The sequence below is a fragment of the Callorhinus ursinus genome, unplaced genomic scaffold (genome assembly GCF_003265705.2).
Source record: "Callorhinus ursinus isolate GAN/ISIS: 27379988/994484 unplaced genomic scaffold, GSC_fseal_2.0 scaffold4, whole genome shotgun sequence".
Lineage (NCBI taxonomy): Eukaryota > Metazoa > Chordata > Mammalia > Carnivora > Otariidae > Callorhinus > Callorhinus ursinus.
Genome location: NW_027397066.1, coordinates 101697660 through 101715923, shown reverse-complemented (window position 1 = coordinate 101715923; position 18264 = coordinate 101697660). Strand labels below are relative to the sequence as shown.

The following is an 18264-nucleotide window of genomic DNA, read 5'->3' as shown; positions in this document are numbered from 1 at the left end:
AATCCGTATTCTAAACACCAAGAAGTCTAGAAGTTATAATTCATTACTTGTTGTCACAAAGAGATCGTGTTTTGAAAAGGTAATACCAAAACTGTATTCTTATCTATAAACGAGGTTAATGATACTTGTGCTTCATAAGCTTGTATGTAATCAAGATTAAACATATTATTTGTACAGCTGACATAGAGCATATGCTCAAGAATTTCATTCATTCAAAAAATACTCTGTAAATACCAAGGTCCCAGGAATATAGAGGTGAAGGTCAAACAACTGGCCCTTCCTCTCCTGCCCTGTGCAGAGACTGCCTATCACTACAGCAATCTCCCTAGGAATCTGGCCAAGGTTGGACAGATCCCATGAATACTTTGTGGCTTTAATACCCTCCCCACAAAATAATCTGTGCCTCACTTTTCCCACCGTGTACCAGCCGAAAGAGTTGCTGTAATTCATCATTTTTTAATCCAACATTTACTGTACATGTCCTCTTTACATATAGTATCTCTATTAAACCAGTTAGCAAGACTGTCTTCCCAATTTTGCTTGCATTATATTCCCATTACTAAATTATTGAGTTTAGAGTAATGTAAAAATATAAGTATGTAAAAAGAACTTCTAAAACTTAGAAACACAGAGTATTTCTTTTTTCACATAATTTTTTTGGACAAACGCTTTACCCCCAAAGAAGATAAGGAAATAAGGTTAATTAATCTTACATTTAAAGATTAAAGACTCTGAGAAAGGCTCTCCAAACTTCTGTTTCTAACAAGAAGTAACAAAAGAGGACCAACCGTGCAAAATGCAAGATTATACCATCCCAGATCATAATTTCCAAGATTAAAGAGACTTTCTTTCCTTGAGTCCCCATCTAATTCAAGTAGCCATTGAGCCAGTAAGTAAATGACACCTTCCCCCAACACACATACACCATCTTCAAATGAGTCAAAGCTAGAAATAGCTATAAGGAGAAAGATCAAATTACACAGGAGAATGAAAAAAAAAATCTAGGCAAGAAAACTAATATAATTAATAGATGGGACTGGAGGTGTTAGATTAAAAGATATATGTTATTAAGCAGTAAATAAATTATATTTCTAATTCAAGACAGATTGTTCATCAACTGATACATTTCAAAAAGTAATTTTTTAAATGGAGGTATTATTTCATTCTGTTACTCTCTTCCATTTTCTATTTCTGGAATGACCACTGAAAAACCTATGAATTGTTTTCTATTTGCAAAATGATTCAGCTTAGAAAGGAGTAGAGTAAGACTGGTCATTCAACAATTTCTCCCACCCATCGTTACAGACATCACATCACAAAGACTGTGACTCACCTTGTCATACAATTTCTGTCCTTTTAAGAGTTTTAAGTTGTGGTAATGAATTTTGGCTTATAAATCTGAACATTAGGATTAAACTATTTGTGCCATTCCCTCACAGCCAAAGAGGATACTAACAATGGTACCAGATAGTTCTTAATCCTAACTTATAAAACGATTAACTGGTCTTAGATTTGAGAGAGAGAGGTTTAAGGATTTTTTTTTGAATTTTATTTATTTATTTGACAGAGAGAGAGAGAGAGAGAGAGAGCAGGTACACAAGCAGGGGGAGTGGGAGAGGGAGAAGCAGGCTTCCCGTGGAGCAGGGAGCATGATGAGGGACTCGATCCCAGGACCCTGGGATCATGACCTGAGCCAAAGGCAGCTGCTTAATGACTGAGCCACCCGGGCACCCCAAGAGAGAGGTTTAAGGATTAAAGTTTCTGATTCAAGTTTGAATTGTCAGATCTGTACTCCTTATTTAGAGGATTAGAACTAGTTCTGGAATTGGCGAGAAATATTGATGTTATTCAATAGCTGAAAAGAAAAACTTCCATCATAAAAAGTAATCCCAACAAATGATTATGTTTTACCATTATTTCTTCTTTTGAATAATGTGAAAAGTGTCTGCAGAAAGAACTACAGCGATGCTGCATTCAATTTATCGCCTTTACATGCCTCATACTCAAGTATTTATGTTTATTTATTTAAAGTTCTAGCTCGTTCTACAAATATTGATTGAACCCCTTCATAGGCTTCAGCCTGGTCAGTCATTCAGCAAATGGAGCCAAAAGGATCTGGGATGAATCAATTCAGTCTCAGACCCTCAGAGAAGAAAAGAGAGTAAGAGATTGCTAGGTAATGTCTGTATTTTTTTTAATTTACTTTTTTTTTTTAAAGATTTTATTTATGTATTTGACATAGAGAGAGACAGAGAGAGAGGGAACACAAGCAGGGGGAGTAGGAGAGGGAGAAGCAGACTCCCCACTGAGCAGGGAGCCCGATGCGGGGACTCGATCCCAGGACCCTGGGACCATGACCTGAGCTGAAGGCAGACGCTTAACGACTGAGCCACCCAGGCGCCCCTGGTTTTTTTTTTTTTAAAACCCTTCCCAACTAGGAATTTCCAGTAACATTAGGGGACATGAAATTAAAACACATCAAACTATTAGAAGCATGTGGGAAAGGAAAGATGGTCCAGGATGGTGTGAAAGAAAGGTGGCCTGAAGCACGATTCGGACCAGGATCAGGAAAAAGGATGAGAGGACTTTCCAGCTCAAGGAAACAGCGGATTAAAGCAAAGAGCAGGAGGGTGTGAGACGGTGAGAACGGAAGTGAGCAGCAGCGGCTGATCTGTCGGCTACCTGTAGAACTTAACAAACACTCTTTGAGTGGCCACCGTGAATGAGGTCAGGTACAAAAAAATCCATCCCAGTCCTTGCCCACTCCGAGGAGCTCAGCCCCACTGCTGGAGAGAAACACATCAACAATGTCCAACAACAGAAATCATCAGGTTCTGAAGTAGAATATGTACCAAGCACCATGGGGAAAACGGATAAAAACAATTGTCCCTGGGAAGGTAGGGAACGTCTCACATAGAAGATTGCTGAGCTAGGTCTTAAAGGATTTTTGAAGAGAAAGGTGGGAACGGAAAGAGAGGAATTGATAGGAAAAAGGATTTTCCAAAAACAAGGCTCACATAAGCAAAGGCCAATCATTGTAACAGTGATGGTCTGTCAGATGAGAGACTATAATTAAGCAAGAGCACTGGCAGCATCAGGAGAGTATGCATGGTAAATCGTAGGAAATAAGATTGAGCAGATAGATTACATTGGAAAAGGGAAGTCAGATAGGGTCTGGTCATAGGTAAGTAAAGGGAAGGGGAAATCAAAAGACAGAGCAAAGAAAAATCACTAAGGCAGGGAAGACTCCGAGGTGTCTAGCTTTGAGAATGAGAACAATAATTTCACTACAAACAGAAATTTGGTAGAAAGGGATGCTAGTTTCAGAAAAAGATGTTAAGTTCTTTTTTTTTATGCATTTTGAGTTGAGACTATGGTGGTTTACCTGTCCTTCAAGCAGGGGAAACACAGTCCTAACACAGAGATGGGAAATCGGGGACTGAGACAGAGACTATAAATGATCTGCTGAAGGAATAGGAGTAAACAGAAAGAAGAGTAGAGAGCCAAAAATGGAGCCTTGGGGAATATGAAAGCAAAAGACTAAAAAGATGAGAAACCAGAAGAAAGGACAGTTGGATGGGTGAGAAAACCAAGTTGATGTGGTGGAACAGAACCAAAGAATTCTCAAGAAGATAAAGGCAGGAAATAATATCAAGTGCCAAATTGTAGGGTGTCAAGTACCAAGTAGGCTGTCAAATAGGCTGACAGATTGGATGAGGCCACATGTGTGAAGTGAAAGGCTGGTGGGGCCCAAAATGATTTAAGTAGAATTTGGGGGGGGGCAGGATCCAGAGTTAAAGAGAGAAAAGAAGAGGGACGCTTGGGCGGCTCAGTCGTGAAGCGCGTGCCTTCAGCTCAGGTCATGGTCCCAGGGTCCTGGGATGGAGCCCCGCATCGGGCTCCCTGTGGGGTGGGAAGCCTGCTTCTCCCTCTCCCTCTGCCTGCTGCTTCCCCTGCTTGTACACTCTCTCTGTCAAAAATAAATAAAATCTTAAAAAAGAAGAGAGAGAAAAGAAGATGAAGTAGAAGAAGAGAGCACAGGATTCCAGGATATTGGCCACAAAAGAATGAATAATGCACAGCACACCTAAGGAATTTTATACCACATAGTACATGATAAAAAAATCCAAAATACTTCTTAAAGAAAACAGAATTCCTAACAAGTTTAAACTATTAATCCTGAAAAATGATTCAACTTTCTATACAGATTACTCTAAGAAATGTTAATAGGCAGCCTCTAAGATTCCCAAATACTTTTCAAATATAACTTTGTTACATATAATCATCTTCATTAAAAGACTGACCAAGTGTCTAAATGTATGCATTACTGCACCAAGAGAACAAGAAACCTCAACTAAGCTTTCTACAGCATAGGGCCCATGAGCAGTGATTACACAGGGTGGGTGGTCCACACAAAATGTTTTCATCAGCAGCTGACGTTTAGTAAGCACTTCCTGAGGAAAAGGTCCTAAGGCTTTATGATGCTTATTTATATGGAGAATTCCTGGTTCCTACCCTAAGGTGCTGGCATCTTCTCAAAGTGCCTAAATGAGGAACTGAGAACAACGTATTCAGAGAATCTAGCCAGATCATTATTACTCTGTACAAATTTCCTTTAAGGAAAAAACAACACAAACACTTCTTTCTTGACTCATTTTATTGTTTAATTATAAATTTCAACTACAAATTAATGTATAGCTTAATTTAAATAATTAAAGAGGGGCACCTGGGTGGCTCAGTCATTAAGTGGCTGCCTTTGGCTCAGGTCATGATCCCGGGGTCCTGGGATTGAGCCCTGCATTGGGCTCCCTGCTCAGCGGGAAGCCTCTGCTGTTACCCCTGCTTGTGCTCTCTCACTCTCTCTGTCAGATAAACAAAAATTTTTTTTAAAAAATTAATTAAATTATAAATTAAACAGGAACATTTCTTTCAATAGTTCAATTACACTTGGAACTTCCTCCTCATTTTATCATCTCTGGAATATCTTAAAAATCTGGAAAACTTTCACCTCAGGATTCTACAGAATAATTCCATCTAGAGGGTAAAGTTAATATGGGGAAGTAAGTAGCCCTTTGAAAATAAATCACACATGCACTACAGATTTCTGTAAATGAATAAGCAAGCATTAAGGATACACTGGGCAAAAGTCACCTTGCACAGGAAGAGTGACAGAGGACAGCTGGGATGAGACATAAATTAAACACTGCATATTGGCTGTCTGTTGCCTCCAGGTCCTCCAAATTTCTTCAAACTAAAAATATCCTACAGGAATTTAGAATGGGACTAGTCTGGCTTCTAAGAACCAGTCTATGGCTCAAGAGGTAAGGTTCCCTGGGAGTCACCACTTTTAGTCTTCCCCTAAATTTCTGGGGCTATAAATAACCTAGCTTAGAGGAGGAGTTTGATAGCAAAAGAGAACACAATAGCGAATCTAACAATGGATACAACAAGGAAACACTGCAAATCATGCTGCCACAACTGAATTTCCTAACGATACAATCTTCCAAATGATTTACAAACAATCAAGCATTAAATATTTATTGAGCATTGACAGCATTTACAAGACCAGCTCTCGGATCTCAGAGTGCAGAAAATGACCAGCTCAAAAACGAGCAAAACAAAATACATTTGCTTGGGCAGAATATAGTCATGGGGTTCAGGTTTTTGCCCTGAATGTGCTGATTTGCCTTGTTCCAGTTCATGTCTTCGACTGTTACCCCAGGCCAGCCTTCTAACAGATGTGTGCTACAGGACAAAGGGGCCCAATCAGGGTTTTTAGAAAATCAACAAACACTGGAATTTGGAAAAACAAGCAAAGGCCATGGCACATGTGTAGTTATTATCCTGTTGTACAGGCATCTTGTGGTTGAAAAATAACAGTTCCAGTGATGCGAGACCTAAAAAAATTACCTTTCTCGGTATCATAGATGGTGATTTCTGACAATCAATGCATGGATGAATAAAGTCAGTTTTATAATTATAACATATAAAGAATGATTTGTGTTTTGTTTATTACATCTGTAATGTTTTATTTTCAAATTAAACTTAAAAATCATGGCCATCCATTTAAAATGGCGTCATAAATCTAAGTGAGAATACTTAGAACACCATTGTTATACCATTGCCAAAGTCTAATTACATACTGGCCATTTTATAAACACAAGGAGAGCCCTCAGGGTGTGTCACAAGGGGCTACTGCCTTTTCTACACTGAAGTCACTTGGCATCAAACACTTCTTAAAAGGCTTCTAAGGTGTGGTAATATCTATGACTCATGAATTGTCCTTTCATGCAGTTACATGATTTCCATGATTAAATGAGCTATTACATTCTTACTTCATTTGTTTACTGCACATAAACAGCATTACAGTAAACATTGTGTTTATTAAGGCAAATTCGTGGCATCCACTTGCCAGATATTACCCAAAAAAGATGGCAGGAGAGAATCTAGTATCACTGCATCAATAGTGCTATTTACCTAAAGGAAGAGAAGAAAGGTGACTTTATCCAATACCCAAGGAATACAACTAGAGGCAACCTGTGAACTAGTAAGAACTCCACTCCGCCCTTGGCCACAGTGCTAAGAAATGGAGGAAGCCCACAAAGGGGGGGCCCTGGAGGGTGCTCTTGGGACTGAATGGAAGAGTGCAGTGAGGCTGGGGGAGGGCAGGAAGAGAAGGCAAGGGACCAAGTGGGCAAGAAGCTCACTCAGGATGATCAATGGGTAAACCAGCAGATGAACTCAGGTCATCAGTTACTGTTCTGAACCTCAATCCTCTCCTCTATAAAACAAGATCAGTGAACTACAAGGTCTGACGCCTCCCTCTGAATTTCACAAGCCCTTGTTTTTATGCCTGGAATTGCATGGAATACGTGCCGTGGCAAAGGGCACGGGTGTCAAGCGGGCCAGGATCCCATCCCTGCTCCACACAGGAGCGGGCAGGTCCCCCTGCCTTTCCCAGTCTCAGTGTCCACTGGAGCCTGGAAGCAGAGAAGTATGGCAAACAGGCCGCCACCTCCTAGGAGAAGCCCAAGAGTAGAAACAGCACGGCTAACTACCGCCATTTTTTCCTAAATAAGAGCATCTGGAACACATTTAACACTAAACTGTCCATAAGCAGCATACATTTCACTCACTGCTCCTCCAGTACATGGTGTATGTATGTGCTCTTTGGGATAAAGTGTTCTTTCTTCTGAAGTTTTTACATGGTTCACAGCTTTAAAGTATATACTTAATGTTACACAATCCCATGGGCATTTGAAGAGGCCAATCAAAATATCCAGGACACCACAAGTAAGCTGGGTGAGCAGCACACACACTGGAGAAACATAGACTCTGTCACCACATCTTGCTTTTATCAAAATTCTCATGTCAAAAGAAAGTTACTCCAGGACTACAGCAGGACCTTACACTCAGTGGAGTAGACCGTCTCAGTGGTTACCTGCCTTTGCTTCTCCAAGGCTTCCCTTTGGTCCTGTCTGCTCCCCCATACTCCTTTTTTTTAAAATATTTTATTTATCCATTTACTTATTAGAGAGTGCGAGCATGAGTGCAGCAGGAGGAGCAGAGGAAGAGGGACAAGCAGACTCTGCTGAGTGCAGAGCCTGATGTATAGGGCTCAATCCCATGACCCTGAGATCACAACGCGAATGAAAATCCAAAGCTGGTCACTCAACTGACTGAGCCACCCAGGTGCCCCTGCTCTCCCATACTCTTACAACAGATTTTGTTTAAGCAGCTAGAATTAGTTTCTGTTGCTTGCAACTGAAGAATCTTAACTGACACACATGGGGTGAGAAACTAAACTGTAACTAGTTATTTAAATCCAAAAGATCTATTAAATCCCATTTTGTCAAGATAGACACTGTATCAAGTTTGAACTTTAAGTTAAAAACACAAGTAACATAACAAATCGTATATATTGCTATATGGTATATATAATAGTTATTATAGATTCTATAAAAAAAAAGTGGAGGAAAATCAGCCCTTTCAAGTGAAAACAACACAGAATACCCAGGTGTGAAGCAAAAGTGACCTTCAACAACACTGAGAAGTTGGAAAATTGATGTTCAGTCATCTTCTTCCTCCCCTTTTATTTCTACCTCTGCCCTCCCTGCCCCACACCTCCCTGCCCTGTCTCTCTTTCAGCACCTGAGCCACACCCCCCATACCTAACCAGCACCCCACATTTATACCATCCCTCCCTAAATTCCAGTCCTAGTCAGCTATGGGGGAAGAGATTATACTCACAATTTAACTCACACTAAATGTTAAAATCTGATAATGACTGAACTGTTCTTTTCAAAGGTATTTGGATTTTAGAAGACATCTGGGCAAAAAATGTTAATGCCAAAGTAATAAACCTCCGAGAGATTTTCAGGTCAACTGGACAAAACCGTTTGAGGAATAAGGCCATGGGTTTTTCAACTTTTCAAAGAGGTCTGGATATCTGAGCCATAATTTAGTGGGAAATTATGGCAACCATTAACTCTGCTTTTCTTTCTCCACGTTTTCTGGTCAGTCTTATTTGTTTGGGTAATGGAGATGTGGTTGCAAAGATATTGTTATATCACGTCCATAATCATTTTTTTCTTGTATCTTTCCCATCAGTCTTGCCCTGGTTTGGTCAACTATCAGTACATCTTTTACATACCAGAAAAATATACTGTACTTAAACTTATGTCCAGGTTGAGCTACACAGACGTGGTCTAAATCATCATTTTAAGGTTTTTATTCTTGTCAGCCTATTGCCCGGTAAAAGATGATTTTTTAAAAATCCCTATCTTCCACAAATCTGGATAAGTATTCTATTCTTCACTTTCAACATGCTGTCTATAGCTAGTTATCAAGTTGGCAGGACTCTCAACCTTAGCACAATTAACATTTGGGGTCAGGAAATTTTTTGCTGGGTATAATGGAGGTATCCTGGGCATTGTAGGATGGTTAACAGCATCCCTGGCCTCTACCTACTAGGTACTAGTAGCACAATTCCAAATGTAAACCAAAAGTGTCTCCAGGCCTTGCCAAATGTTGGGGGTGAGGGGCAGGGGCAAAATCACCGCCCTTTGAGAACCAGTGAGTTAAAAGAAGATTATGAAAAACTCATAGTTGGGAAGAAAAATTTAACAGCTGTTATTACAAGGGTGGTAGTGTGCTATGCAATTCAGATTATCCTCACTCACTAGCCCCTATACCATTTTATTCTAAAGGAAAGAGTATCAAAAGCTTCAAAGAAAAAGAAATGATTCTGCAATTAATGAAGTGTCTTTAAAAAAGGACTAGGGGAAGCCCCACCATGAACCTCGTCTGGAGGAGAGTTCTTCTGTCTTCTAGTCATAGAACATGCTCCTTTTTTATTACAGTTTGTGCTACTAGAAAAGAACAAAACTATTTAGGACATATATGTACCTGACGATAATCAGCTGTGCAGGCCTAGAAGACAACTGCAAAACAAACTTCAAACAATGTTTAAAACTTAATTTTGGGAAACCTATTCAAGTTACTAAAATAGAGAAATAGCACTAACCCATATATATTGGGTTACAAGTATCTTTTCAGTTTTACTGGATAATATAAGTGGTTGATAAAATTTAAAAATTACGGCAGGCCTGAAAAAAACTAGACCTGCATCTTTTGCTTGTTGTTATTTTGGAATCAATAAAGACCCAAGTAATATAAAAGCACATTTCTCATTCAACAACCGAGGTTTGATGGCAAAGCTTTGGCCCCGGCCTCAGTCACCTCACAGGTGTGAATGACATTCCATCAGCATCCTATGGCTAAAGAGGTAACTACTGGGGAGTGAAGCTCTGCACCTGGGCAGATCCTTCACCTCAAACCCAGGAAGGCAGGCCAAACACACAGCTTTTAAAAAGGAGGTCTCACCTACACTTACAGGATGACCGTTCAAATATACTCTGATCCTCTTTCAGATTCCACCAGTGTTGTTAATCAGCCCATTTTATGCCCTTTTCCTCCTCTTCCTTATAGACCAGTTGGTCTCAAAGTGTGGTCCCAGGTCAGCATCACCTGGGAACTTGTCAGAGATGCAAATCATCAGGCCCCACTCCAGACCTAAGGAATCAAACTCTGGGAGACAAGGTTCAGCATTGTGTTATAACCCCCCAGGTGATTCTAATGCACCCCTCAAGTTTGAGAACCAGTAACTGTAGGCCAGTGTTATTTCTATAGCCACAAATATATATTTGTTTGTTTTTTACAGAACAGGAAAGTGTACACTAGTGAAATGAGTCCTCCGCGCACTTTATATAAATTCTCATTTGATCCTCAAACCTGATGCAAGGTAGACGTTACCCCCACTTTAGGTATGAGGAAACAGGCCCAGGGTCCCCAAGCTAATAACTGCAGGAGGAAGATTAAAGTTTTTGCACCTTTTGTCACTATTAAAACAAAAGTGTGTCGCACTTTATTAACAAAGTCCGTATCTTTTGCTCTGAAAGCTTTCGGCAATTAGGGAAAAAACAGAAATAGACGGAGGAAAGCAGTGTGCCCGCTGGCTCGGATCCTACCAAGTCGGAGTTTCGGGGCACGACCCTGGGAAGGTGTTTTTCCGATAAAGAGAACTTAATTCAGCTTTGGTCCCTCTGTCTTTGTCCGCGGGACTGCGCGCCCCCAACACAGAAGGGATTGGAACTTCAGGGTGGGGACCCGGGCGGCAATTCGGCGAGCCCGCTCACCGCTCCGCCGCCGGGCATCCCCTAAGCAACAGGTTGTGTGCGCGAAGGGAGTCCGCGGGCCGGGCCCGGGCACCCTGCGGCTCTGGGCCCAGGGGACTGGTTTACCAGGGGAAACTGGCACACTCCGAAGCCCGGGGAAGTGTCTAACCCGACACCGCAGCTCCGGGGGAGGAGAGGGCGAGTGGTGAACCCGAAACCGCCGAGGGCTGCGCGGAAAGAAACCACACGTCCCACTAAGGTCGGAGTGAAGAGAAGGAAGAAGCTGGAATGGAGGGGCAGGGGAGATGAGCCACAGGAGATGGAAATGGGATGGGGGAGGAAGAGCCGGCCAGCACTCACTGTGAGGATCGCTCTTCTCCCGGACCCCGTCCACTCGGCCATCGGGGTGGATGCGCAGGAAGAAGCCTCCGTTTTTGCAGTACAGCCGCTTGGGGTCCTTGAAGTGGCCGGGCGGGAAGGCGCCGCTGCCGCCGTCCTCCGGCAGGGCGGGCAGCGTGGTGATGCTCCCGGCTGCCATGGCCCCACCGGGGCTCTGCCGGGGTGCCCGCGCCCCTGGAGCTGCGCGGGGAGCCGCCGCCCCCCGGCCCCGGCCCCTGACCCGGTCCGGGGCACGGCCACGGCCCCGGCCCCCCAGCCTCCCGCCCGGCAGCGCGCGGCCGCGCCCGCGGGCCCCCAGCCTCGAGCCGCTCGGCCGCTCCCCTCTCCGGCTGCCCGAGTGCGCGGTGCGCCGGGGGGCTCGGGAGCTGGGGTTTAGGGCCGGGTGTCTCCGCGGCCGCCGCTCTCGAGAGGGCCGCCTGCCCTAGCTGGGATCCGGCAGCAACCGCGGGCACCGCGTCCGCTGGTCTGGCACCCGCCGGGCCGCGGCGTCACATCTTCTACATCTCCACCCCCGAACACCCACACCCCCCCACGCCCCCGGCCCTCCTCCCTTCCTGCGCACCGCCCCCTACTCGCTCGGGGCTTTCTGGGGCCGGCCTCTGGGTCGGGAGTTGTGGCCGCAGCACGCAAGCGCGCGACATCAGGCCCGGCGGGGAGCCCAACGCAGCCGGGGGCGGGGGAGGTTGCGGAGGGCCAGCCGCTAGGCAGACGACCGCAGAGGCCTCCGCAGCTCTAGGGGCTCGACCCCGGCTACGTTCCCCAGAAGTCGCCCCAGCCCAGCCCTGCGCCATCCAAGCCACGTTTAGTCTTCCTCCACACTGTGGAGCCTTTGCTGTGCAACCAGCCGTGACGCAACTTTGAAACGTTTAAGTGCAACTTTTTCTCCCATTATTTTTCCTTGTCAGCGTTTCAAAGCGAAGAAACTCTTCCCACCCCCAAGAAGTAAAGGAATCGGAAATGAGGGAGGATTCTGTGTCAGAATAAGTTTTGAACACCTCTAATCACAAAAAGAGACGAGGGGGTACGCGTGGGGCACAAACCGTTAAACTTGAAGGCAGAGGCTGAAGTCATTGACTAACAAAAGGAAAGAATGAGGCCAGAGGAGGGGAGCAGACCAGACTGCTAAAAGAAAAAAGGTTTTCTTTTACCACCCTAACTTGAATTAGACAACGTGGAGAGATGAAGATAGGCCTCAAATCCTTATGTGATAGAAGTGGGTTAATAATGTCTTATTCCTAAACTGGCACTAGCCCTGGTTAAATTTTTAGGCATTTCTTGAAGGGGGGGGCGTAGTTTTCTGAAAATCCCAAACTTCGAAATTGAAGTTCATTGGACGTTGGTAATTTTCAGTAGAAAATTCCAGGTACTACAGATTAGCAAAATATCCATCCCGAAAATTTCTTAATCTTGAGCGTCTCCTATATGCAAAGCATTTGGGTAAGTGCAGTGGGAGATGCCCAATCAGGCAGGATCTTGTCTGCACAGTGCGGAAGGTAAGATCGGCAGCATGAACAACACAAATGGAGACAGTGCCAAGGCCATAGAAGAATAAAATGAGGTGGTGTAAGATTTCAGACAAGGGCTAATTCAATTTGGGGGGTAGGCTGGGGTTAGGGAAACCTTCTAGGAAGATGTGAGAGTACAGTGTTCCTTTATTTAGGAACATGTTTGGTTTCAAAACATCAGTGTATCAAAAGATGAAAGCATTTGTTCATAAGTCTCCGCGAGGGGTTTAACTCTAGATGCCTGACTAGAATGTTAAATAGAAGTATGAAGCGATTGGAGCTTTAAAACCTGGCATATTCCTCCCTTTTTCCTTGAGCTGGGACATCCATCTTCTCCTGCCCTCAAACATTGAAATTCCTGGTTCTCAAGCCTTCAGCCTCAGAAGGAGTTAAACCATCAGATTTTCTAGTCCTCCAGTTTGCTCATGGCAGACTATGAAACTTCTCAACATTCGTTGACTACGTAAGCCAGATCCTATAAAAATCTCTGATATAGCTCTATCATCTCTATATATCTATATATCTTAGTAGTTCTTATCTCTGGAGAACTCTGATGAATATACCTCTTCTACCTATGGAATAAGCTAGTTCTGCATCTATTCGTAAATTCAGCTCAGCATTCCTTCTGCCTTGAGATGTGTGGCTCATTGAATTCTTTTTCAAACCTGTTGTCACATCTTACTGGTTTCCTCATGAATTAATGAGATATCAACTCTATATTTTATAAGATATAAATGTTAATATTCACTTTTTCCTGTATGACAGTTATGATTTTACCTTTTAAAAAGTAAATATCCTTTAAAATAATAAGAGTAATGAGGAGAAACTTGCCCTTTGCAGACTTCCTCCACTATTCAAAAGTACTACAGGTTTCCTCCACTATCCAAAAGTAGACCATTCCTGTGAAACCTTTTGTTAAGTCAAAATGATGTAAAGTGAAGAAGCAATTATCACGAAGGTATTGGAGAATTTTGGGGGTATTCCCAGACCGAAAAAATAACCTTGTAAAGCCTTTTCTGATACCTTAGGACACATCTTGCTAATACATGCACAAAATAAATGGAGATAAAGCTCAGATGCTCACAGAGCTCAAAGCTATGACGGCTTGATGCTGAGCTCCTGTGTACAGTTTCCAGGGAAGGAGCCTGGCGGGGCCAATCTCTGCTTGGGGTGTGCACTGCCACTATAGTGACTTGCTGCAAAACCAATGCAGAGTGCAATCTTCAACTTTCACTTTTTTGTGTGAAAGTGAAAATCATCTTCAGATTTCTTTCAGTTACTAAAACAAGTACTAAGGTAGGTCTTTCACAAAAGTGAAGTGGCACAACGTGAACTTTCAAAAAGTGGGGAATACCTGTATACACCTATTTTATATAAAACATTGTGAAAGATCAATGCAAGGATTAAAATTTCAGATGTACCTAAAAGGATTATAAATGAAAACAATATATTTTAAAATGTTAGTGTCGATAGGTGATGGGGATTAAGGAATAACTTGTGATTCGCACTGGGTGATGTATGGAACTGTTGAGTCACTATTACTTGAAACAAATGTAACACTGTATGTTAACTATACTGGAATTAAAATTAAAAAGAAAAAAAGTAACAAGTAGAGACAACAGTAAAAATAAAATTTTAGTGTCACTAGCAACAAAAAATGCATGTCAACTAATAAAACCCCCCATAGAAAAAAGCTTAAGATCAAATGGCGTCATTGGTGAATTCTACCAAATGTTTAAAGAAGAATTAACACCACTCCTTCAGAAATTCTTCCAAAAACAAGAACAAAATAGAAGAGGATGTAATACTTTCTAACTCATTCGAGAGGCTACTATTTTACTGACATCAAAACCAGATAAAGACATCACAAGAATACAAAATTATAGACCAATATTCCTTATGAATACAGATGCAAAAATTCTCAATAAATTACCATCGAACAGAATCTAGCAACATAGAAAAAGGATTATACATCATATCCAAGTGGGATTTATTCCAGAAATGCAAGTTTGGTTAAACATAGCAAAATCAGTCAAAGTAAAACACCATTTTAATAGGTGCTTAAAGGTTTAAAGGATAAAAAAACACGATCATCTCAATGGACATTTTAAAAGTATTTGACAAAATCCAACACCTTTTCATGATAAAAGCAAAACCAAACACACAACAAACTAGGAATAGAAGAGAACTTCCTCAAATTGATATGGGCATTTATGAAAAACTCACAGCTAACATAATACTTAAAATAGTAAAAAAAGAAAAAGAAAAGAAAATTTGCCTCCTACAATCAGGAACAAAAGAAGGATGTTTACTCTCACCACTTCTACTTAACACTATAGTAGAAACTTTAGCAAGGGGAATTGAGCAAGAAATGGAAATAAAAGTCACCTAGATCACAAAGAAGTAAAACCATATTTTCAGATGTTATGATCTGATGGAAAACCCTAAAGAATTCACCCACACATACACAATCAGAGTCAATAAATGACTTCAGCAAGGTTGCAGGGTACAAGATCAATATATTAAAATCAGTTGTACTTCTTTATACTCACAAAGAACAACTTGAAAATGAAATTAAGAAAACAATTTCATTTATAATATCATCAAAAAAGAATAAAATATTTAGGAATGAATTTAACCAAAAAGTTCAAGACTTGTGTACTGAAAACTAGAAAACATTGTCTGAAAGAAATTAAAGAAGATGTAAATAAATGGAAAGACATCTGTATTCATAGATTGGCACACTTAATATTGTTAAGATGATTGATCCACAGACTAAACGCATTCTGTCAAAATTTCCAACTTCTTTTATTTTTAAGAAATTGACAAGCTGATCCTAAAATTAATATGGACCCAGAATAGCCCAAACAATCTTAAACAAGAAAAGCAAAGTTGAAAGACTTGATTTCAAAATTTTCTGCAAAGCTACAATGTACTAGAATAAAGATAGACATATATATCAAAGGAATAGAATTGACAGTCAGGAAATAAACTGATATTCATGATCAACTGACTTTCAACAACGGTGTCAAGACCGTTCAATGAGGAAAGAATAGTCTTTCCAACAAATAGTGCTGGAACACTGATATTCATGTTGAAAAAAATGAATTTGGACCTCTTATACCATATAAAAAAATTAACAAAGATCATAGACTTAAATGTAAGAGCTAAAACTCTAAAACTCTTAAAAGAAAATATAGGTGTAATTCTGTGCAACCATGGATTAGCAATGGTTTCTTAGATGTGACACTAAAGATACAAGTAACAAAAGAAAATAGATAAATTGTACTTCATCCAAATTAAAAGCTTTTGTGCATCACACTATTCAGAAAATGAAAAAGAACCCAGAGAATAAGGGAAAATATTTACAAATCATATATATGATGAGAATCTAGTCTCTAAAATATATAAAGAACTCTTACAACTCAACAATAAAAAGACAACCCATTTTAAAAGTAAATGTAGGTAAAGTATTTGAATAGACATTTCTCCAAAGAAGTATAAAAATAGCCAGAGGCACCAGGGTGGTTCAGTAGGTTCAGCATCTGCCTTCAGCTCAGGTCATGATCCCGGGGTCCTGGGATGGAGCCCCACATCGGGCTCCCTCAGTGGGGAGTCTGCTTCTCCCTCTGCCTCTGACCCTCCCCACCTGCTCATGCTCTTGCTCACTCTTTCTCTCTCTCTCTCAAGTGAATAAATAAAAAATCTTTGAAAAAAATAGCCAATAAGTACATGAAAAGGTGTTCGACATAATTAATCATTGGGAACTGTAAATCAAAACCACAATGAGATATTACTTCACACCCACTAAGATCATTATAATTTTAAAAAATAGAAAATAACAAGTGTTGTCAAGGGTGTGGAACAATTGAAACCTCTGCACATTGCTGGTGGGAACACAAAACTGATGTAGAAAACAGTCTGGTATGGTAGTTCCTCAAAAAATTAAACACAGAGTCACCATATGACCTTGCAATTCCATTCGTACATATATATACAAAAGAAATGAAAACATATGGCCACACAAAAATAAGTCAATGACTGTTTATAGCAGCATCATTCATAATAGCCAAAAAGTAGAAACAACCCAAAATGTCTATCAACTGGTGAATGGGTAAACAAAATGTGTATGTCCGTATGATGGAATATTATTTGGCAATTAAAAGAAATGAAGTACTGATACATGCTAAAACATGGATGAACCTTAAAACATTATGCTATGTCAAAGAAGCCAGATGGAAAAGCCCACATATTGTAGTGTATACAAAATGTCCAGACCAGGTAAATCCGTAGAAACACAGAGCAGATTAGCAGTTACCAGGGCCTGGAAGAAGAGCGAAATCGGGAGTGACTGAGGTAGGTATGGGTTTGTGGTGGTTGTTTGGAGTGATGAAAAAGCTCTGGAATTAGATAGTTGTGACAGTCGCACAACTTTATGAATATACTAAAAACACACTGAATTGTACGCTTTAAAATGGTGAATGTTATGGTATGTAAATTACATTTTAGAACAAAGACATGCATGTTAGAATAAAAATGAAAATTTTCTCCCCTAAAGTTGAGAGAAAAAAAGAACTGGTATTAGTCAGTATTGTCAAGAATGAGGTGAACTGCTATTGAAGTATAGTTGGCATATAGTGTTACATTAGTTTCAGGGGTACAATACAGTGATTCAATACGTCTATACATTACACTATGCTCATCACGGTAAGTGTAGTTACCGTCTGTCAGCATAGAATGTTATTAAAATACTAGTGCCTATATTCTCTATGCCGTACTTTTCATCCCCATGATTTCCTTCTTTTATAACTGGAAGTTCATACCTCATAATCCCCTTCATCTACTTCACCTGTCCCCCCAACATCCTCCCCAGTTTGTTCTCTGTATTTATGATTCTGTTTCTGGTATTTGTTTATCTATTTATTTATTTTTTATTCCACATATGGGTGAAATCATATGGTATTTGTCTTTCTCTGTCTGGTTTCTTTCACTTGGTATAATGCCCTCTAGGTTTATCTACATTCTTCTTTATGGCTAATATCCCAATTGTGTGTGTGTGTGTGTGTGTGTGTGTGTGTGTGTGTGTGTACATAACACATCTTTATCCATTCATCTGTCTTCAGACACTTGGGTTGCTTCTACATCTTGGCTATTCTAAATAATGCTGCAGTAAACATAGGGGTGCATATAAGAAAACAGAATTAGGTGAACTGGAGACTTCATGAACTGATGGATGGAGGATAAATTATTGTAGCATTTTGGAAGGACAGTTTAAAAGTATGTGCATCAAGTCCTTCAATTTTTGAAATTAAATTTCATTTGAGCCAACAAATTTTGGTGCAAGAAGTTTAAAGAAAAAAATCACAGATGTTAGCAACTTTGGTTTCATTATAACATTGATTATTAATGGAGAAAAATGAGAGACCATCTAAATAAAAGTGAACAAATTAATTTGAATAAATCATGTTGTATTTCATACAAACTAATGTGTGCTATGCAGCCATATAGATTCTCCCAAACACATATTAGGAGGAGATATATTAAAATGTTAGTACTGATTATTCTGGGTGGTCAAATTATTTTTATTTTATATAAATAACCTCTGGCTACTATCACATAAAACTTATTATTTTTTAAAAAGATTTTATTTATTTATTTGATAGAAAGAGACACAGCGAGAGAGG

At 40.6% G+C, this 18264-nt stretch overlaps 1 protein-coding gene across 1 annotated transcript in view; it reads right to left on the bottom strand.

The window, feature by feature from the left end:
* Positions 1–11342, bottom strand: part of FGF2 (fibroblast growth factor 2) — a 64097-nt gene extending 52755 nt beyond the window's left edge. Inside the window, exon 1 of the mRNA XM_025874039.2 lies at positions 11037–11342. Within this exon, the coding sequence (XP_025729824.2) occupies positions 11037–11214 (178 nt within the window). The 5' untranslated portion in view covers positions 11215–11342. The remainder of the gene's footprint in view (positions 1–11036) is intronic.
* Positions 11343–18264: the final 6922 nt, after the last annotated feature.